Source organism: Drosophila busckii, chromosome 3L, assembly GCF_011750605.1.
Source record: "Drosophila busckii strain San Diego stock center, stock number 13000-0081.31 chromosome 3L, ASM1175060v1, whole genome shotgun sequence".
NCBI classification, from domain to species: domain Eukaryota; kingdom Metazoa; phylum Arthropoda; class Insecta; order Diptera; family Drosophilidae; genus Drosophila; species Drosophila busckii.
This window is the reverse complement of record NC_046606.1, coordinates 249544-270616: the sequence shown is the minus strand read 5'-3', so window position 1 is coordinate 270616 and position 21073 is coordinate 249544. Positions and strand designations below refer to the sequence as shown.

At 37.7% G+C, this 21073-nt stretch overlaps 4 protein-coding genes and 1 long non-coding RNA gene across 8 annotated transcripts; 2 read left to right on the top strand and 3 right to left on the bottom strand.

Annotated features, from left to right (window-relative positions):
• Positions 1–152: 152 nt before the first annotated feature.
• LOC108600758 (integral membrane protein GPR155) lies at positions 153–5853 on the top strand. The gene is made up of 12 exons (XM_017988517.2): positions 153–591; positions 2082–2371; positions 2435–2912; positions 2981–3146; positions 3211–3450; positions 3516–3707; positions 3765–3918; positions 4130–4222; positions 4293–4635; positions 4690–5055; positions 5127–5252; positions 5310–5853. Exons 1-12 carry the CDS (start codon positions 416–418, stop codon positions 5509–5511), a joined length of 2826 nt encoding a protein of 941 aa, XP_017844006.1. The 5' UTR covers positions 153–415; the 3' UTR covers positions 5512–5853.
• A 966-nt stretch (positions 5854–6819) lies between these two features.
• On the bottom strand, positions 6820–9251 carry LOC108600144. The gene is made up of 4 exons (XR_001915180.1): positions 9162–9251; positions 9029–9104; positions 7451–7543; positions 6820–7382 (listed from the first exon to the last, which is right to left on the bottom strand). It is a non-coding gene; the product is annotated as an uncharacterized LOC108600144 (long non-coding RNA).
• Positions 9252–9376: 125 nt separating this feature from the next.
• LOC108600143 (prostaglandin D2 receptor) lies at positions 9377–12261 on the top strand. Its single transcript, XM_017987538.1, has 5 exons — positions 9377–9904; positions 10614–10830; positions 10896–11088; positions 11153–11496; positions 11574–12261. The coding sequence occupies exons 1-5, from the start codon at positions 9684–9686 to the stop codon at positions 11829–11831; spliced, it is 1233 nt and encodes a 410-aa protein (XP_017843027.1). The 5' UTR covers positions 9377–9683; the 3' UTR covers positions 11832–12261.
• Positions 12116–17728, bottom strand: LOC108600142 (zinc finger protein on ecdysone puffs). Of its 3 annotated transcripts, none has more exons than XM_017987535.1 (4): positions 17588–17727; positions 16774–17117; positions 14581–14804; positions 12116–13956 (listed from the first exon to the last, which is right to left on the bottom strand). In XM_017987535.1, the coding sequence occupies exons 2-4, from the start codon at positions 17065–17067 to the stop codon at positions 12429–12431; spliced, it is 2046 nt and encodes a 681-aa protein (XP_017843024.1). In that variant the 5' UTR covers positions 17068–17117; positions 17588–17727; the 3' UTR covers positions 12116–12428. The 3 variants fall into 3 exon arrangements, with proteins under 3 accessions (XP_017843024.1, XP_017843025.1, XP_017843026.1); XM_017987536.1 differs by having other exon boundaries at positions 16774–17080; XM_017987537.1 differs by lacking the exon at positions 14581–14804 and having other exon boundaries at positions 13839–13956; positions 17588–17728.
• A 355-nt stretch (positions 17729–18083) lies between these two features.
• LOC108598787 (poly [ADP-ribose] polymerase tankyrase-1) lies at positions 18084–20922 on the bottom strand. Of its 2 annotated transcripts, XM_017985530.1 has the most exons (11): positions 20739–20922; positions 20510–20665; positions 20243–20440; positions 19963–20175; positions 19869–19889; positions 19684–19801; positions 19544–19627; positions 19225–19484; positions 19076–19161; positions 18939–19008; positions 18084–18865 (listed from the first exon to the last, which is right to left on the bottom strand). In XM_017985530.1, the coding sequence occupies exons 1-11, from the start codon at positions 20841–20843 to the stop codon at positions 18398–18400; spliced, it is 1779 nt and encodes a 592-aa protein (XP_017841019.1). In that variant the 5' UTR covers positions 20844–20922; the 3' UTR covers positions 18084–18397. The 2 variants fall into 2 exon arrangements, with proteins under 2 accessions (XP_017841019.1, XP_017841020.1); XM_017985531.2 differs by lacking the exon at positions 19869–19889.
• Between the last annotated feature and the right edge of the window lie 151 nt (positions 20923–21073).

The following is a 21073-nucleotide window of genomic DNA, read 5'->3' as shown; positions in this document are numbered from 1 at the left end:
ATTGTAAACAGACCAATGTTATCGATAGCCATATCTTTTCTGTTTTTATAAAAGGTGCTCGCAAGCGCTGTTAGTCACATTCTTTTAAATAACAAGCAATCATCGATAGCAGATGTTTCTCAAATATCGATATTGTTAATAGTGGTTCGATGTTTTTCCAGCTCTAGTTTACGACACATTGAAAAAACAAACAAATATAATAATAAAAACGAAAAATGAAAGGGCATAGTGTCCCAAACATCAACAGTGAGGTGAAGTGCGCTCTTGACTAACTGTGCTAACTATTGCTGTAACTTGTGCGTTGTGCCCATGCTTTGACGTCATAGGCAGCGTGTGTCAGCTGTGAGCATTTTTCTTAGGCGACTAGCGAAAGTCGTTTTGCAATTTGTTATGTTGAAAACTCAAGGCAGTACAAATGGATAGCTCAATGTACTATAAGGCAATGTCCGTTGAGAGCACAACTGGACCACCTGTAGACGGGCATTCGCCAACAGCAGCTTTAACGCCATCTCAACGGGTCGAGGATGGCGGAGTCTCAATGGATAACTTTTACCCGGCACTGGTTCAGTGCTTTGGCATCATCATATGTGGGTAAGTTCTTTGCATTTCATCATTTTTAATATATGTAAAAGTCCTACATTTGAGTTGTTAAATTTATGATTGTGTATGCTTTCTTATTACCATTGTTGTGGTAGTAGCATGTTTATTTTCACATTGTTTGCTATTACTATTTACTGGTCACGCGCTTGTTCAGTGACCGGTTTGCTTCGATTGAGTTTAATTCCGCGACATTTCTAATATTTATGCTCTTTGTTATTCTCACATAAATTACACAAGTACAGTGTCTCTCAACTAAACATATTTGCATTGCGATAGAAGAAAAATGTTCCATTCAGATAGGTGGGATTTTGTAATCTTCCCCATTAATCAATGAATCAACAGTCATATCCGCTAATTCAAAAAGCATTAAACTTCCAACGCTGCGTTGCTGCAACGCGACAAAAACAACAATAGATAGTTTCCCATAAGTAAGCCTTGACAATGTCAATTTCAACATGTGTATTTACTCTTAATAATCAGTTGCAATAAGCGAAAGTTTAGCACGCTTAGAGAGTGCAAAAAATAAAAACAATTCAACCCATACAAATAGTTATATAAGCAACTAGGATAGGTTATATTGATCGCAATAGGCAAGCAAATCAACTGACAATAAGAATCGTATTATCGCTGAATTGCACACTTCAATGTGCCTATATGTATATGTAGCTACATAGGTAGATATCTACGTGTTATGTTTACTTTTGCACTTTATAGAGACAAATATTCATGTACAGCTGTTCAAGTCATTGAAACTGCACGCATCTGCTTTTCCAACAAAAATTTAACTCCCAACTGTTTTAATTGCTCTATCATAAAAGCTACAACATTCCATACGAATTATATAAAGCTCTTTAAATAAATACTTTGATGCTGTAATCAAAATCATTTTTTAAATCGCGGAATGGAAAACTTTAAATTCTGATTTAAAAGTATTGCAAAAATAAATATTTAGTTGGTTTGTATTTCAATTTAAAATTGTATAGTCGAAGCACTTGTAATTTCCGTGCTTCCACCATACAATTACTATTTAGCTTAGCTGAATGTATAGTAATCTATTGTTCAACCAAAAATAGAATCTTCCGTGTAAGTTTGTACAAACATGTATTCAAGTTAATAATAATAATTGTCACCCTAAAACGACAAGTATCTGTATTAATATACCAAAAAACATTATTGACTAAAGGAACCTTTCATTGTTGGTGCTTTCGTGTGATCCGATCTCTGACTTGTCAGCAGCTGGGGGGGTCTCAACACCTCGTTGAAATTTAGGTAGGTGATAGGAGCTCGGGACATTTTGCAATTAATTGTTCATATAGTCAGACAAATCGAATGCCGTTATTGTGCTAGGTATACTTAATAGACAGCTACACACAAAACTAAAAATAAATATGCATAAAAAGAAAATATACAGAAAAAAACAATATATATTGTAATTTACATGTCGAATATGTGGAAAATAAAATACCTTATTTCTTTTGTAGCTATTTAGCTGGCCGCTTCAAGATCATCACTAATGCAGAAACGAAAGGATTGGGAACGTTTGTCGGAACATTTGCGCTCCCCTCGCTTATATTTATGTCATTAGTTGAGCTTAATTGGGGCGCTGTAAACTGGACGTTCTTGTTGGCGATGCTTATCTCAAAGGCAATTGTTTTCTTTGCCGTACTGATCATCTGTCTGCTGGTTGGTCGACCGTTAAACTACTCGAGGGCAGGGTTGATGTCAATATTTTGTACGCAGAGCAACGATTTCGCCATCGGCTATCCTATTGGTAATAGATCATTATATTTGTGAATAAGTAAAAGGGAATAACTACATAGTAGTCTATTTACAGTCCAAGCTCTCTACAAAGAGGTTCATCCGGAGTACGCTTCGTATTTGTATCTGATGGCGCCAATTTCTTTGGCTATTCTCAATCCAATTGCTCTGGTGTTTATGGAAGTTAGCAAGATTATGAAAAACAAGGAGGAAGTTATACTCAATCCCACGATGTGTCCCGAAACCTGTCCAGTTGAGCGAATTAACCGACGACAAGGCGGTTGCTTGGGAGAACGAGGAATTCTTGTCTTAAACACCATCAAATCTCTCTTCTTTAATCCTTTACTACTGATGACGCTGCTTGGGGTTGCTGGAGGCCTCATATTTCCTAAGGGATTACCTGAAATGGTATCCAGTGTCTTGCGCGTATTTGGACAAAGCTTCTCAGCAACGGCCCTCTTTCTATTGGGCCTTAAGATAATTGGTGGCGGCGCAAGTTCTGAGCGGAAGAGTCTCGGACTATTGCTGCCTAGTGTGCTGATATTGGTTAAAATGTAAGTAATCAGTCAATCTGTCACATATAAAGCATAAATATAGCAGAACATGTTCATTCTTGTTTCAGTTTGGTGTTGCCGTTGGTCTGCCGCCAGACAGTAAACATTATGCAGGCAGGGGATAACTTTAATGACACAACAGAACTAAGTACCTTTGGCTTTCTTTATGGCACATTTCCAGCGGCGCCGGGAGCATTTGTCATTGCGACACAGTACAACGTTGAAGTAGAGCTGGTAATCAAAATTAAATTTGCCAACTGAAGTTGATATGTTAATGACAGTGCAATTATATTTTCAGATTGCACGGAGCATGGTTTTGTGCACATTTATATCAGCTCCGCTAATGTTTATATCGGCTAAAATGATATCGCTGACTAACTTAAAGCCCTTGGACTATTTGCATGAGCTGGATGCGTTCTCATTTGACATTAGTATTGCGGGCGCTGCCGCTTGTTGTTGGATGTTGGCGCTCCTAATTGTGACTAAACGCTTTAAACGTATGCCACAGAGAATCACAGCTTGTTTAGTGTTATCACAGGTGAGCAGATAGCTCTAACGCGATATTTTTATACCAAATACCCAACAAACTTTCTAATTTTACAGCTGATGTGTTGTATTGGTGTTATTCTCTGGTCGAAGCTAGATCATGTGGAACGCTGGCCTTTGTACATACAATTCTTTCTTTTCAACATTGGGACCTACAGTTCGCGTTTATGGACTGCCTTCTTGGCTATAACGCTCCTGTTTTTACAATGTCGCAGCTTGTGCTTCGTACTTAAACTTTGGCCATACATGGTAATGTCGGCCCCCACGAAAGTTTTAGCTACATTTCTCAAAAATATTTTCTTTCAGTTGGCTTTTGCATGGGGAATACCAGCGATTATATCTGGGCTACTATTAGCTTTCGACTCAAAATCTATGCCCAGTGAGAAACAAAACCCCAGCTTTCAATACGGAAATGCACAAGCTGCCATTGCAGTGTTTATGCTAGTTATGTGCTTTATAGGTATGACGACGGATATTGAAAAATCAAGATATTATTTCGAAGCTGATGATCAAATTCAAAAAAATTGACGCGTTATGAAAATAAGACCAACCGCGAGGCGTGGTCTGTTTACAATGATGCCAGTAAAGTTTTCAATCTGATTTCCGATTGACAGCTATTAATATAATTTAGATGATTTAAAAGCCACCTAATATCTGTGCTGTCGTTTTAGTTACCGTCGGATGCCTTGTATTACATCAGCGCTACAAGAAGCGCTTTGAAAAGTATTTGACTTTTGCGCGTGATCTCTCAAATCCCGATTCCGGTATGCTTTGCATTTTAATGCAGATATGCTTTTGCTTTATTTGATTTATTTATAAATAACTTTCGTTTAGACGTATCCAACTTGCATTCAACTGTTTCGACAGCCAACTTGCTATCCAATGCGGATAATTCGTTGCCAAAGTGTGCACGAACTTTATCGTATTCATCATCTTCGGATGATGATGAAATGATACCGACAACGGCTGGAGTACGTCCAAACAGAAACAATGGGGTGTGTGGCTCGGAGAATGCTAACTGTTGTTCCAGTTCTTCGATAAACACCACTCCCACTACTGCATCGACAGTAGTTATGGATATTGAAGACTTGCTAAAACGCAATCGTCAACAAGCTTCTGTAAGCCCTAAAGAAATGGACAGAATTGATACCATAACCACAGCTACAGCTGATGAAGGGTAATATTTATATAAAAATACGCAAAATAATGATTACAAATTATTGCCTTACAGTCACATGTGTAGTAGCACATACAATTGTGGACCAAGCACATCGCGCCAAAGCTGCCAGAATATAATTAATCGTTATCAAGGGCAGACGCAACCCGATTTGGAGCCGTTGGAGCATGCTAGTGACTGTGATGACCATCAAATTCTGAAGCACACAATTCTATTAATAATACTGCTGTGCTCGATGTTCGTGGGTTTGGCGGTATCCATTTGGACCTTGGTTATGGAGGGAATGTCAGGAATATACTTAGAGCTGAGTTTTCTAGATGCGTTTTTAAATTTTGGCCAAGGAATAATTGTACTCGCCGTGTTTGTCAGTGACTCCAGCGAGTTATTGATGCCTCTCGTGAAATTTTGGAGAAAGATATGGTAAGCAGATAAATTTTTGGTTTTGAATTGATTTACTTTACTTTACTTAAACTTGGATATCGTCTTAATAGGTATGGCGCTAATGTGGTCAGCTTGCCGCATTGGTCAAATTTACGTCCCGCGACGAAACAAATATGTGAGCAATTTCGCAATCATCATCTGGAAAACTGCAAAAAGGACATTGCTAAGGATAGAAGGCAAGTATTGAAATTCATATTCTTTTAACTTACAATAATCACATTCTTTCCCAATAGATGGCGGATTCGCGTTTATCGCAAGGTGTTTTATGGCAACGAATTCGTAAGTTGGCTTATAGAAGTAGGCTTGGCCAAGGATCGCATGGAAGCTGTCCACTATGCACGACATCTTGTCGACGGACGTGTGTTGCGACACATTAATAATGTTTATCACTTTGAAGACAAACAATTACTCTATAATTTCTGTGGTCGCTTCTAGACAACCCTTAACAAAGGGCAACTAAACCAAATTTAGCTTCAATGTGTTTGAGTTTAAGAGAAAGCTTAATAATTAGTGTGCTGTGATTATATAACCGAAGTTAGCTCTATAATTGTGCATATACTCGTGAAAACAGCCTACTATGAGTTGTACATGCTTAGGGCTAATATGTATATATGTAAAGGTATGGTTCTTGGTGGATTGTCAACATCTTTAAGCTGTTTCTGTAAGAGAAATTACGTGTGCAGCTATAGTGCAATATATTATTGATAACAAAGCTTTGTTACTTTATACTAAATACTGTGCATAAGCATATATGTAAAATATGTGAATTGTTAGCTTTTAAAATATAAATAATAAATGATTAATAGATTATACTTACCCTTTCAATTCCGAAAAGGAATCCACATTCTTACTCCTAGGCATCAAATATATCGGCGATTTTATTTTGAAAATTCAAAATTTGCCGCCGGTTGGCGCTTTATTTAATAAACCATAAAATGCAACCCTGTTGTTAACTGCAGAGTTGCATTCGACTTCCAGGGTAGCACTGGGGTAGGTATCGAAGCTAAAAATTTTAGTGCAGCCACCTCCTGCTGACTTCTGTTCGCCTGGTAAATCAGAAAATTTACTCTATGAGGAGATGCGATTTGCAGCGATTGCAAATTACAACAACGAACAGAACGACAACAACAATATGAAAAATAGCCAGCATGGTCTTTGAATATTAAAAATTCAAATGTCCCGCCAATTGGTGCGCCTAATTTAATAAGCCATAAAATGCAACCCTGTTGCTCAGTGCAGAGTTGCATTCGACTCACAGGGTAGCACTGGGGTAGGTATCGAAGCTAAAAATTTTAGTGCAGCTACCTCCTGCTGACTTCTGTTCGCCTGGTAAATCAGAAAATTTACTCTATGAGGAGATGCGATTTGCAGCGATGGCAAATTACAACAACAACAAACAGAACGACAACAACAACATGAAAGTAACAGCCGGCTTGGACTGCCGAGAAAATAGCCATAGCTCGGCCAAAAGTGGTCGGATTTGGATACTTTTTGGACAGTTGATAGTTCCAAGTCTAGAGCATCATTTGTCATGATCCTCATTTTGATCCTGCAAAGGATCTCGGAGATATTTCATATACAAATTCCATACGAACCTCTGCTTCACAAGACAATCCTGCATAGAAAATTGGCCATAACTCGGCCGCATCCTGCCGCAATTTCAAAATTTTTGGTTTGCGAAACTCACAGGATGAAACTCTACCGATCTACATCAAAAAAATATGGCTCATGGGTTGGGTTTGGGAATATTTCTGATTTATTCGTGCCCTGTGGCGGTTTATGGTTTATAAAAAATAATATAATTAGACTTAGTAGTACATCCAGGAGTCGATGGATTCTTGATTCTTTTGCTTTTTGCTTCCGCTTAATTAGTCTCGCCAAATGCTCCGAGCACATGGAAAGCGCTCTATTTTCAGGGTTCTCCAGAAGCGACCACAGAAATTATAAAGCAATGGTTTGTCCTCCAAGTGATATACATTGTTAATGTGTCGCAGCACACGTCCGTTGACAAGATGCCGTGCATAGTTGACAGCTCCCATGCGATCCTTGACCAAGCCAAGCGATTAAGTTTTACGATCGCTGCAGTACTGTCTTTGATAAATACCACTTAAATTTATCAAAGATCTGGAACAGTAGTTAAAATTTCTGAAGTCACACATTCCATTATTTCTGTTGCGACGCACTTCAGCCGTTGTCATTATAAGTTCAGCATCATCCAGAGAAGAGCAAAGAATGTTTTGGCAACGAATTATGCACATTAGATAGCACGTTTGCTTTCGAAACAGTTGAAAGCAAGTTAGATATGTCTAAACGAAAAAATTTGTATAAGAAAATCAAATAAAGCAAAAGTATAGCATTAAAATGTATAGCATACCGGAATCGGGACTTGGACTTTGATTTCAAAGGGCTTCCTGCGGCCCTGATGTAATACAAGGCGAGATCGCATGCCCATCTCACCTATGTAGATCTGAAATTATAGTGTTATTATAAATCGAAACATGCTAATGCGATATTAACTCTGCTAATTGTTCTTCATAGCGGTTCTTCAATTAGGAAAATAGATACCAAATTTTTCTTATCTTTTATCATTTCATCCACTGCTTCTTTGAATTATAAAAAAAAAACTCAAATTTGAGATTATAATAGTTATTATAATTCAAATTGAGAAGGTAATACTATGCCAAACAGGGGGAGGGCATGATCACAATTATCACATATAAATTTGTTTAGTGTGCACGCGCTTAACAATTTGCGGGTGCGTGATTAAAATTCCAAATTGTTTCGATTCCGGGTCGTCTTAACACCTTTTGTTTTGTGATAACACTTAACTCTGGAATACTATACTGATATTTTTATAAATTGCAAGTTGGACGTAACCTGTCAATCTATTAAAATGCCAGACAGAAATTATGAAAATTTCAGCTTATGCCAATTGTATTTGTTTTGTTTTTTAAATTATTTTTCATTCTTAATTTTTGGACACAAGTCTTAATTGGAATTCTTTTATTATTATTGACTGCTATTCTTTTTGTTAATGCACAATATAGTGAGTGAAATATAATGAATATTGTATTCAAGAATCTTAAGAGCTAGCCCCTTATATGCAGTTCACGTAATTGAATGTGTCTGGCATTATTAATACATAAGCTGGACCGAAACAATTTAATATTTATATGAAGTACTTAGTAGTCAAACAAAATGTAGGGAGTAACTAAATGACATAGCCATATGATACATATGTACATCGAAAGTGCATTCGATATGTATTATTTAACAACTCAATCACATTTATTGAACATCTTACAGAAGTATTTTTAAAGTGAAACTAATTTCAGCAAATTGACTATTTTGTTTTAGTTATAGGCTCAGAGGTCAGCCAACTATTGAAGCCACGCAAACTGACAAAAAGTAATGTTTATGTGCGCCAAGAAAGCAGGTTGACAAGTTATGGTTCGAGCGTCAGCTCAGAAAGTCATAAAAATAATAAAAGAGGGGAATTGAAAGAATCCAAATTCAATTATGCCTATGATATCATAAGATTACATCAAATTAACTATAAATAGTTTTAGCTCCTTCTCAACATGACGTCCTTTTATTATTTTCACAACAGACTCCAATCAGCAAAACTGACGAGCACTCTACTTAAAGTACGTAAAGGCATGACTATGGATATTAATTTCCTTCCTGTATTGGAATTTTTTTTTATTTTTACTTTCATTGCACATTCAAATGGTTTATGTGGGCTTATTTAATGTTATTTTCAATAGTGATGAATAGAATATCATTTAAAGTAAATACTTATTACTTATTTTTGCAATCAAAACCAGCCTCAAATTTTTAGCAATGACAGAAAATTATTGTACTTTCATTATTTTCGAATGCAAATGAAGCTTTTGTTGTAGGTCGACTAACTTATTCTCTTTCTATAATTATTAAATTGTTATGAAAATACCTTTTATCCAATTAGTATCTCCATGCGCTGTGCTTATTGTTTTCTACAGTAGATAGTGTTGGCGCAATGACCAGCTCTGAAAGATGATAATAACATATATATTTTGTAGGGTATACGAGTAATAAATAACTACCTTATATTTTAGCCGCACAAGCGATGCCGACGTCGCACGAGCTACGCATTTCAAATTAGAGGGATGGAATCGAGCAGCGACCACCAACAGCGCCGTCATTAACGCTATGCCGAGCTCCGAATCCGTCATCGGAAAGGAACTTTGGACAGCACTTCCACCCACCCAGCAATTGAACCGCATATTAGCAGCGACACAACCAGCAGCGTTCGACGGTCGATTATTTGCCTTCGGATTTTTATTCTAAATCGACAGCTTGATGCAAACGGTGCACAGAACGGAACGGATCGGATCGTATCAGAGAGCCGTAAACGACGCGATGCTAGTGCTCAGAAACTCGTGTGTGCATCAACAAATAATTTTTGTGGTAAAGCTGTGTATGGCTTGCGCCAATTGGCAAAAAGAGCTTTAAGAAAACATTTGACATAGTTAACAGACACTTAAACTTGTTTTATGAGCACACACTTGGGGAGTGTGTGGCAAGATATTTTCACTAGAAATCGCAATTAAATTAAATCAAGCAATATGTCGGAGGTACTTGGAGCCAATGTGACAACAGCCGTTGTAGCAGCAAACTCAACTGCCGGGTCAACATTATCCAAAGCGTCGCCATATTATAATCACACCAGTCGACTGATAATTCCCATGCTTGTAATGGGCCTCGGAGTAATTTTGAATTTTCTGGCTCTGGTTATGCTAGCGCGCAAAAAGCATAATAAAAACAGCAAATATACATTCATGTTGCGGTAAGTGAGAAATAAATTGAAGCCCGAATCAAAACACACGTAATTATACAAATGCATACACATAAACACCTATACATGCGAATGTGAATAGTTCGGATATCAGTTCATGGCGATTGAGGTTTGTTCAACTCAGCAGATATTGTGCGGGTCTGCAACTGATTTGCATATTGTCGAAGCGAACGAAAGCTTTGGCGCTAACATCGACACTAAATCGAATATCTTATCTATCAATAAACGTTACATAAAGCAAATTCGTCAATGTGGGTCTTCTGGTACTCGGCGCAGGCCAAAGGTTTGTCACAAAGTCAACAGTTTAATACTCTCTGAACCAAAAAGTCGAAGGGGAATGACAAAAAAGATTTCTGCAACAATTAATTTTCGCACATCATGAACACATATGTACATAAAAGTTATATATGCATATGTACTATGTAAATATATAAAATGTGGAGTTGGCTTTCGCTTTAACTAGATTCGATTGAAATTCTTATTCAATTCAAAGACAATGAATTTTCTTGTAACTTGTTGCATTACATGCAACAAGTTGTAAAAATACTCAAAATAGAGACAGAGACTTGATTGTTCCAGCCAAGTGTAACGCTACTATCAATCGCCGCAAACATAGATAAAATATAAAAATGTATTGTAGGAGTATAGAATGAATGTCTCGCGATAGCCTGAAAGTCTTTTAATAATTGTGAAATTATAGATGCCTAGCTACGAATGATCTAATGGGTCTGCTAGGAATGGTAACAAGTGCAATGTTTTTCTATGTGGTTGACGTAGATGAAGGATCATTTTTGAAACGCTTAAACTGCATTGGGCATGTAGTGTGGAGGGCCTTTGGCGTTAGCTCTGGCTGCATTGCCACAGTAATGGCCGCAGAACGTTGTATGGCATTGGCCCGACCGTTTATTTATCACAAGGTGAGAGCCATCGTGCAAGTCAGTCACTGCTAAATCAAAATTAACCAATAATTTACTTCATATAGCATATCACCTATGAGTTGATACAAAAAAGTGTCTATAGTATCATTACGATTGCAATAATCATAACATTTCTGCCATTTCTTGGCTTCGGTGCTTATATTGATGAGTCAAATCCCCATAAATTAATATGTGTTCGCTACCGAGATGCGTCTGGATTTTGGAATGCAGCCTATTCGATATTGTTCATGGTCTTTGGTAAGTGTTGACAGAAATTATGTAGCCACCCACACATTTCTTATATTTTATCTAACTCAAAAAGGGAGCTTGCTTTGCATTGTAATTGTGACCTGCAACTTGTTTGTGGCGCGCGTGCTGTGGATTATTGGACGAAGTCGCACCAGCAAGAGACACATGCAATACTACTTGGTTAACCGGGAGACAAGCGTTCGCAACATCGAACAGGAGAACAGCAGTGGCACAACATTGTTTCAAAGCCATCCCAGCACTGGCAACAGTCTGCTTCACAATATGCCACCACCACGACAATTTCATCATAGCAACAGTGTGACGATGACAGCAGAGACATCGCCCGATGAGATTAAGTTTGCCAAGTTAATGGCCTTCTTAAGCATCTCATTCGTAGTATGTTGGATGCCGCAAATGGTATGCAAATATCTATATATATTTTATTTGAAATATTTAAGCTCACCCCATTCTCAATTTTCATTCCTTTTCAACAGATCGCAATTCCGCTGGCCATTCGAAAAGATCGTGTGGTCCAGTCACATAAATTCTTTATAATAGCTGATGCACTGATGGCATTGCATTTCACTCTGGACCCGTTTATTTACGTTCTAAGCCGGTCCAAAAGCGTTAATTGGTCGTTGATTGCCTGCATCAAGAGGTGGAGATGTGGTCGAAGACTGCAGCGCTCTCAAAGCGACCAAAGTAGAATTCGGACCACAACGACAGAGCAACATACTCTGGACTTTAACTAAGGTGTCCCATTAGTTATCTCTCACAACATTTAATATTACATTGTTACGTAGAAGTGTTGTTTGTTACACTTCTGATCGCACATTCACTGATATCCTTCGTAGACTTCATCATTCATTTATAATTATTTCGCCTATGTCCCCCGTCTGAGTTTCTCTATCTGATACAACCACATCCTATATAAACATAAATTATAAATTAATAACGTATTAAACTTATGTTAAGAACCTAAAATTACCTTTAAAAAATACTTTCCCTTAAATAATGTAATCAACATTGTTATCAGTGAATAATTTTTTTTTAATTTAGTCATATAATTTGAATTGTATATTGAATTGTTAAGATATTGGTATGATGGGATGGATGCATCGAAGACAACAAAGTGTACATGTTGTATGTATGTCTGTGTCAATTAAACATTTTGAAAAAAAATGAAGAAATGAAATTGTCAAGAAAGACATCAATTTAAATCAAGACTCAAGCAAATCGGGAAAGTGTTGTTTAAGGTAGTGAATAATGTAATGTTTGTTAAGTTATGGATTACAACTATAAATATTTGAATATTTTGTCTTATGCCCAGAATTGCGAATTGCAGCTCTCTAGCATCGATTGTAGCGCCCACGCGCACGATTACGTTGAGGTGTGGCCTTCGGTCCAGCGGCACCACGAGTTGCAGGTGTTGCCTTCTTGGCAGGGGAAGCTGTAGCGTCGGGTGTGACCACTGCAGCAGCAGCGGGGGCGGCGGCTGGAGAGGCATTGACTGCAGGAGTTGCAGGCGTAGCCGGTGTTGCGGCGACGGTCTTTGTTGGTGTCTTTGCAATTTCTTGCTTGACTGTTCCAGCCGCCTGTCCAACAGGAGCAGCTGCTGAGGTAGCTTCTTGCTCACCCTCAAGCTCTGGATCGGCTTCGTCTTCTTGGGCTTCCATTTCTTCACCATTATCTACAGCATCACCGGCATCCTCATCTCCCTCGGCGTTGTCCATCTCCACATCGTCATCATCGCCAGTGGCTTCTGATGGATCGTAAAGTTCACCATCTGCAGCTTCAGCTGCCTCCTCGCCGGTGGCCTCTGTAGACGGAGCCTCGGGTTCTTCAATCTTACGTTTCTTGCGCTCATTTTCCTCTATGGCAGCGGCAGCTCTCTTTTGTGCAATCTTTGTGTCGCTAGACTTCTCATTAATAAATTTGAGGAAATTGCGGTGGTGCGTGGCGGTACGCGAATGAATCTCAGCAGTGACCTCTGTGTCAAAGAACTTGCTGCAAACGGCGCATTCGAAGCACTCTAACTTCGAGATAAGTCCTGGCCCAACAGGGCGCTGCCAGTTGTATTTTGGCAAGCGGGTGTCCACTTCGCTTGGAATCTCATCACCCTCACTAAAGTCAAGAATGCAGTCCTCCGGGTCAACGGGCAAGGCAACCTCTTCTTCTTCCTGGCTTTCATTCAACTCATCTCCTTCTTTAGTTTCATCACCAATCTCATCACCTTCTTTGGTTTCCTCAGCCTCAGCTTCCTCGCCTTCGGCTCCACCTTCTTCAATCTCCTTCTTTATCTCGACGGTTTCGTCACCCTCTTTCTTAATGATTTTCTTCTTGCGCTTCTGTGGTGGACGCAAGTCGCGTGTCTCTTCCTCAGCTGTGCTAATTGGCAACGTCTGGCGCTTACGCTCGCCCACCTTTGTGTTATTCTCAGCTGCCTTCTTCAAATGGTCAGCCGATAGCAAATGAGTATCGTAATCAATGCGAGTAGCGAACTCCTTATTGCACTCAATGCATTTAGGGTGTAAGAACTTCTTCAGCTGCAAGTGTCCCTCTGACTTGCGATGGGTTGAAATGTGTCCATGGAAATTCAGATCGCACATGGTACAGTAGTCCAACTGGCGCTGCTTGCTCTTGCCCATACGCTTGAGACGATCGAACTCAATTGATTTCAGCTGTTCAGCAATCTTGGCCTCCTGTCTTATCATGTTGGCCTTCAGGCGGTAACTCTCCTCAATGCCTTCGCGCATCATTAAGTGCGTGCGTCCCTTAATATGGTTCTCAAATGAGTTGGCATCCCACATATGCTTCTTGCACAGATGGCAATAAAACATATCATTTGGGACGCTCGAATATGGAGACTCCTTGGGGCTGTTTGTGTAAAATCATAAGCGATGTGGAAAAAGAAATGGAGAAGATTGTTAGTAATATGCATAATTTGTAGGTGGAAAGTTAATTTACTTTGATCACAGCTGAAATTTGTAAATCGATATATTGTTAAATTGAAAAATCATTGGATAGAATATAAATAACATGGCAAAGACTATATATTAAAGATATAAATTTCAATGTTATCAGACTGCGTTATAGAATGATGCAAAATCGGACTATTCTAGTAATAGTTCCATAAGCCCTGCAATGTGTTCTTCGACAAGCCGAAAATAGATATTTCCACCAGTGTAAGTTTCGTAAAATAGTTTTCAAAACAGAATATAACAACTAATGGAAATATAAAGTACGTCAACAAAAATAGAATTTAAATAAACATAAATTATTTTGTATTCTTCAGCCGATATTACCTAATACAATATTATAAAAAAGAAATAATTACGAAGTTAAACTGTCTTATATGGGAAAATACGAGTTACTTATTTTATAATTTTTCTATATTTCGGTGTGTACGGGGAGTGAGAGAAAATTGTGAATTGAGCAACCTTCCACAGTTGGAAGGTTGTGTTTTGAAATTGATTTTGTTTATAATATTTGTATTCTTACCTCTCAATTTTCTTTTCGCCAGGAGTAATTTCCTTCTTTTTATTAGTGTTGGCATTTTTAGCCAAAAGTTTCTTAGCACGATCAAAAGCATTCTGCTTGCGAATGCCGCCGGCGCCCTGCTTTTGAGGGGGCTTTGGGCCACCAGTAATGCCACGATTTTGAAAACCTCCTTGGCCACGACGATTATTAAGACGATTGGCCGCACCGCCGCCGCGATTGACCATCTTATGTTATAATTATATATATATATATATATATAGAAAAATATTATTTTATACATCGATATTTGAAAGAATAAGCATTTGAATACAGTAGTTGGTAGTTTAACAAATGATGTTCAATTTGAGATATGAGGTAGAGAGTTCAATTAAGTTGTTTTCACATATGAGAGTGCACAGCACAAAATTTTAAGATTTTAACATCAATACGGCACAGCCGATAGTACAAAATTAGCATTAAATCGAAAAATATGGCACAATTTGCCATTCACATTGATCAAAACGAATTTTAATTTAAATGACATTTAAGAATTATCAATATTTTCAATAATTATACAAGTTATTAAAGTCGATTGAGATACATACATATCATAGTGTAATTATTTCAAGAATAATTTTTGGTCAAATCAGCAGAGCGAACGGTAGCGCAATCAGTCGACGGGGATTTATATTGTTGTTTAAGTCGTTGGCGTGGCGTGGTGGCGCAGGGCATATAGTGGATGAGTTTTGAATTTATTTGGAAACACAGCCGGGCGAGCGAATATAAAAATAAGGTATATTTTCGGTTTGGCGGTCAAATGAAATAAATCAGAGCAGGAACGTTGAAGAAGAGTGGCGATGTGTTTTTATTTTGATCATTGCATATGTATTTGCAAAGTTGCAGTTGCAGTTGAACCATCAATCAGTACCAGTGCCAGACCGGGATCAGTTTCAGAGCAGAGCAGATTAGAATTGTTCAATCAGTAGCGTCGCATTGGAAGTGGCATCACAGCATTTGTGTTATCATTTCATTTGTATGTTTATTGTAAATTTGCAATAAATGTTGTTGCATTTTATAGTTTGTTATTTGGTTTGTTGCAAGTAGTGCCGTAAGTTTGCCGCATAGTTTGTTAATGGGGGTTTATGCAATTCCGTTTAAAACAAATATACATAATAAAAAATAACGATTTGCATAAATATATGTCCAAATGGATAACCCAATGAACAGGCAGGCATAGGCGCAACACCAACAACAAAAAAGTGGCAACAACGGCATCAAATGTATGCCCACAGTGATGACAATGTCGTTGACATCGACATTCGATATACGTTGGAACACATATATGTATGCATGTATTTATACATATTTATTGATGGCACCATGAATGGCATTCGTTTAAATGCGTTTTCAATTTGATTTGATTGAGTTTCGGTTTTGTTTTTTGATTTTTTTTGATTGTTTGATTATGCAAACAAGCATTAGAATTTGTATCGTGTAGAAGAGAATAAAAATAAATATTGGTAGAATTAGAAAAGTGTTTTAGATAAAAATCCAACGTTTGGATATTTTGGTTTTGTTTGGTATTTGTATTAAATAATCAATAAAACAGGCATACGCATACATACGGTGCCTAGGTATGTATTAAATGATATAGATATCAGAGAACATTATCTAATTTTATAATTTCATCATACTCTGTTCTTCTTTAAATGGGAAAGTTATTTGGCGGTACATTTTAATTTATGGTACAAACAATAAAATTCAACGTATTGTAAAATTCTTTCAAAGCAAAACTAATTACTGCATTTAAAAAGGAACAAATGCATATTGTATGAAAGCTTCTTTCAGTTTACATTTTATACAGATTTCACAGTTGTTAAGTTTATGCGCTTGGTTTCAGATTTTTTTTATCCTAATTCAATCAACGCTTAGCAAATGTGCTGTATTACTTTTAGCAAAATTTAAGGGTATTTCTTCTATTGGATAGTCAATCAGCAATCAGTCAGCTAACAGATACAATTTTGTACATCAAAAGTAATGAGTCTCCATGTTTCTGTGGTGGATAATACTAAAACTATTAGCTTCAGGAAGTGTTACACAAACGTTTTTTTTACCAAATCCACCACAGAAAAATAAGAGAATCTGTGTCATATCTATACATATTAAAAGTTGAAATCTAAAAAAAGAATAATTGCTATTTTAACTTTTACATACCGGCCCACCACGTTGATTACGATTGCCCATGCCACCACGGGGTAAATCCAGCAAAGAGGGTGGATTCTGGCTCCGGAACAAGTTGTTTAGCAAATTGTTGGCCAGATTCAGAGCCTGCGCGTTCATTTGACCACCACCTTGACGCATGTTATTTCCAAATTGACCACCTCCAGGATTTTGTGATTCCCAGGGTGACATGTTCATGCCGCCCATACGATTGGTACCCATTGGTCCTCCGTATTGGTTGCCTCCGCCGAAATTGCGATTGCGATTCTGGTTGCCACGGAACGCCATTTTTAAAGTCCCCCTCAAAAGTGGATTTTTCGTTAATAAGTATTAACACTCTACAAATGAAAGGAAATTAGTAAATTCTTTTTGTTTAATTCCCTTGACATTTTTAAAGCGAACTTAATTCAAGTCATAATCTAAATTTCCTAGTTTAACACCGGCTTAAGAGTAAAACGGGTTATCTATATACATACAGGTACGGTTATTGACCATTCAGAAAATAAAAATGGCGACTGAGTCAGCAAGCCGGCGTAAAAAAAGATACACACACACACTATGCATGTACATGTCTCATGCAAATGAGAAAAAAAACTGCATAATGTTAAGATACAAGATCAGACTTAAATATCTGTGATTTGACAATACCAAATACGTAATTATAGTATTCAAAACACAATTTTTTCACAGCATTCACCCAAAGTACTCTAATATCAATTATTCAATGAGCACACAAAAAGCCTTAGGCACACACATTCAAACCCTTTCGCGTCGGTGGTATTGAATATAATATCAAACATGGACTCACTCTGCACTTTCTCAATTTTCACCGAGCTCTCAGATATATTTCCTTGCTAATTATTATTTAATTCTTAAGAGCGTTACCAAAAACCACACACTTTTACTTTGCTTTTTTCCTTTGTGAAAAAAAATGGCGTTCTGTCTACTCACTGACAAATTTCCTTTATCGATAAAATACTCATGTCATAAATATCAGTCAGAGATGTGAATGTTAATGTAATGTTAAATAACAGCAGAAGATAACATGAGCAGTTACAGTGATAGGTCCGATGTTCGACGGTATGCGTTCGCATTAATTGTTCGACTCAAAGGTTGCCGAAAAAATGTTGCGATACATTGTTGCTTTTTTCAATAGAATACTCACAGTTTAGAGTCACTGCTGCTGAGTTGGAATCTAATTAGATGACTTGTATTCCATTACAGATACTGTAACATGACATCAACTTACTGAAAATATATAATTTGTTACAAAACTTTATTAGATATAAAATGTATACTTGGGCAAATATAAAAACCGTTTACATATTATGCATTTTTAGTAAATGCATGGCTCTTTAAAATCTATTATATACGTAACATTAAAACTTGAACATTTTACTTAGTTATTCCTATTTTCTTAACTCTATATATATGTATGTATGTTTGTATATGTATGTATTATACATTATAGGCCAACGTGATCGGAAGCAGTCGGAACGCAAAAATTAAATACCTTCTTAGGCTGTAACTTAAAATTACATATGTAGTTAGTTAGTCGTACTTAAGTATTGTTATGCTTTGCGTATTTACAGTAAATATTAAAATTAAACAAATGTAACTATATGTCCACAAATTGCATCTCGGCGTCGTCAGTATCTCGGGCCAATACCAATTGCTCTAGTCGGTCCACGCGAGTCAACATAGCTTCTTTTTCTTTCTGAAGTACCTCTACTCTACGGCGTAGATCCTCATTCTGCCGTCGCAGCTCATGGAGCTGTCGACAAATCTCTGAGGAAGTTAGCAGTGGCATAGCGCTTACACTTTTCGATGGATTAGCATTTGTTTCATTCACGCTACGCGAACCCGGACGCTGTGTGGCGTGGCCAGAATTTGTTGCTACCCCATTAATTGAAGCTGCGACAGCAGTTCCGGCTACGGTCGATGGTCGCAGCTGAATCGTTTGTACTGTGCCTACTTGCCCACGTAAACTGCTCGATGCCGCAGGATTGTGTATTGCTTTTACAGATATAGTTTCATCATCGAGAGAAACGCCTTCCAACGGTCTGTTTAATGAAGGCAGCTTAAGCTACAAAAAGGAAAATAAGATTAAATATTCAATATTCAATGTTATATTCCACAGCCACATGTCTACTACAAACCTGGCGAGACTGGAGTTGTCGCATATTCACTAATTTTGTGCCATCGGCCAGTTGACGTACCACTCCAGAGCTAAGGAAAAGGAGATAAACATATGTTACGCAGAACCAAGCAATGAGAATACAAAACAATCGATTACCTTGCTAAGGTGGCAGGTATCTTTTGAATAGACTTGGGGTGATCGCAAAGTTTTTTGAAATCAGTCAAGGAGATTATTCTTATATTCTGCAAAAGCAAACAATAAATCACGTTTCAGAAGATAAAATACAGCACTAATTGAAAACAAACCTTGTTTTTTGTTATACCGCCTGCATGACCCGTTGGTGATTCTTTTTGCTTAATTACATTCATTCTAATTTTTGGCGGTGAGGGGTTATGGTGACCGCCCAGAACGGTTTTTCTTAGACTATTGCCTGCAACAACTCCATTTGTACTAGGCTTTGAGCTTCGATTTGTTTCGTGCAACAGCATTCGTCCACCTTCAGAAAGCACAAGCTGTCGTCCATTACGAAGTGCCGTGTTCAGCATTTTCTTTGAAGCTTCATCGTCTACAACAAGAACAAAAACACTAACATCCTTGTATACATATAAATTTATCTTGTTATACCTATTTGATTGTCCTGCATCATATCGGCTATGCCATGTGATTTGAGCATTTTCAGTGATGCTGAATTCCCCAGCATGTTTGTGCCTTTGTAATAAATATTAAAGTTATGCGAGTTTCATAAGATAAAGGGCATTACTTACGACCACGCAAGTTTTCCAAGACATCCATTTTATCTTCAACGGACATATCCGCATCGTCTGAAGATCTTGCAATTTTAGAATCGTCCATAATGGAGTTAACTGCTTCACTGGTTTCTTTCTACACATAGGAAATATAAAATTTGTTTTAAATCTATATTAACAATGTGTTAATGTACTGTACATACTTTAATAATGTGAGTTTGCACCTTAGGGTAGCGGTCAAAAGGTGAATAAAATTCGAAAATTTAAAGCTAATACTAACTTAATTTTGTATATTACCTCCGTCTCTTCGCTAAATTTTCGAAAAGCTTGCGTTTTGCGTGCTTCTTCCAGTTCTGATAATATATCAGCCTGTTCTGTCAACACGGCCAGTGCAATTGGGGTTTTCCCAAATTTCGAGACCAACGTGACATCTGCGTGACATTTGAGCAACATCCGCGCAATGGTTTTATGCTTCCTTTCTACAGCCCAGTGCAAGGGTGTCATGCGCAGCTTTAAAATTAAATCAAATTTATTGGTTAATCAGGTAATACTAAAGGTTGTACATTTGAGGTCATACCATATCACGAGAGTTTACGGCACATTTCAATGCTAATAACAGACTAACAATGCGTTCATGTCCATAGTAACACGCTAAATGCAAAGGTGTACGATCAACTTTTGTTTTCGCATCCATATTGATGCCTCCTTGCAGTAGAATTTCGCATATTTCCAGTTGATTGTTCATGGCAGCAAAATGTAGCGCCGACATACCCAGCTTTGTTTACGAACCAATAAGAATTTAAGCAGTAAAGATGAAGTCTAGTTAATGTTCCATTTGACTTACCCAGTCTGACGCAAATGGCGCTCCATGTGCCAGCGCAGCCTTCACACCGGCCACATCGCTGTCTCGTGCACATTGCAGCAGCTGTTTGCCCAAATCTACGACTGTCGTTGCACCAAGCGCACTGCTCTTCTTTAACAATAGTTCACTTTCTGTACGCTGAGGTAACAAAGCATGATATTATTGTTGTGACAAAACCGAAGCCCAACAAGGACTAAGTGATGTTACTTACAATTTCATAATGCAGCAGGTTGGACTGCTGGTGGTTGGCAGGCAGTGTGTCCATCGCTACACTGCCATCGGCGCGCAATGTGGCCACGACTTTGGAGCTATGCATTTTAGCAAGCAAACACTTTTTGATAGAATAATATACTCACAAATAACATAACTGTATGCAAATAATTCTAATGAAAACACAACAAATGCCAATAATAATAATAATTAATTATCAGTGTGACCGACAATTTTTTAGAACTCGCCCAGATGACACCGTGTTTATTAGAGTTCTATCGAAACGTTCAGAATAAGTTCGATTGAACTATTTCTTTAAGTGAAAGTGAACGAACA

Bases quoted from the DNA above. Each gene is read 5' to 3' on its own strand.
- LOC108600142 (XM_017987535.1), bottom strand. From the start codon at position 17,067: ATGGCGTTCCGTGGCAACCAGAATCGCAATCGCAATTTCGGCGGAGGC. The intron at 14,805-16,773 runs GTATGTAAAAGT...TTATAACATAAG, and splicing joins GTAATCAACGTGGTGGGCCG to ATGGTCAATCGCGGCGGCGG. The intron at 13,957-14,580 runs GTAAGAATACAA...TTACACAAACAG, and splicing joins GGCGAAAAGAAAATTGAGAG to CCCCAAGGAGTCTCCATATT.
- LOC108598787 (XM_017985530.1), bottom strand. From the start codon at position 20,843: ATGCATAGCTCCAAAGTCGTGGCCACATTGCGCGCCGATGGCAGTGTA. The intron at 19,890-19,962 runs GTAATATACAAA...CGCTACCCTAAG, and splicing joins AATTTAGCGAAGAGACGGAG to GTGCAAACTCACATTATTAA. The intron at 19,802-19,868 runs GTATGTACAGTA...TCCTATGTGTAG, and splicing joins TGCAAACTCACATTATTAAA to AAAGAAACCAGTGAAGCAGT.
- LOC108600143 (XM_017987538.1), top strand. From the start codon at position 9,684: ATGTCGGAGGTACTTGGAGCCAATGTGACAACAGCCGTTGTAGCAGCA. The intron at 10,831-10,895 runs GTGAGAGCCATC...TACTTCATATAG, and splicing joins GACCGTTTATTTATCACAAG to CATATCACCTATGAGTTGAT. The intron at 11,497-11,573 runs GTATGCAAATAT...CCTTTTCAACAG, and splicing joins TATGTTGGATGCCGCAAATG to ATCGCAATTCCGCTGGCCAT.
- LOC108600758 (XM_017988517.2), top strand. From the start codon at position 416: ATGGATAGCTCAATGTACTATAAGGCAATGTCCGTTGAGAGCACAACT. The intron at 592-2,081 runs GTAAGTTCTTTG...TTTCTTTTGTAG, and splicing joins TTTGGCATCATCATATGTGG to CTATTTAGCTGGCCGCTTCA. The intron at 4,223-4,292 runs GTATGCTTTGCA...ACTTTCGTTTAG, and splicing joins TCTCTCAAATCCCGATTCCG to ACGTATCCAACTTGCATTCA.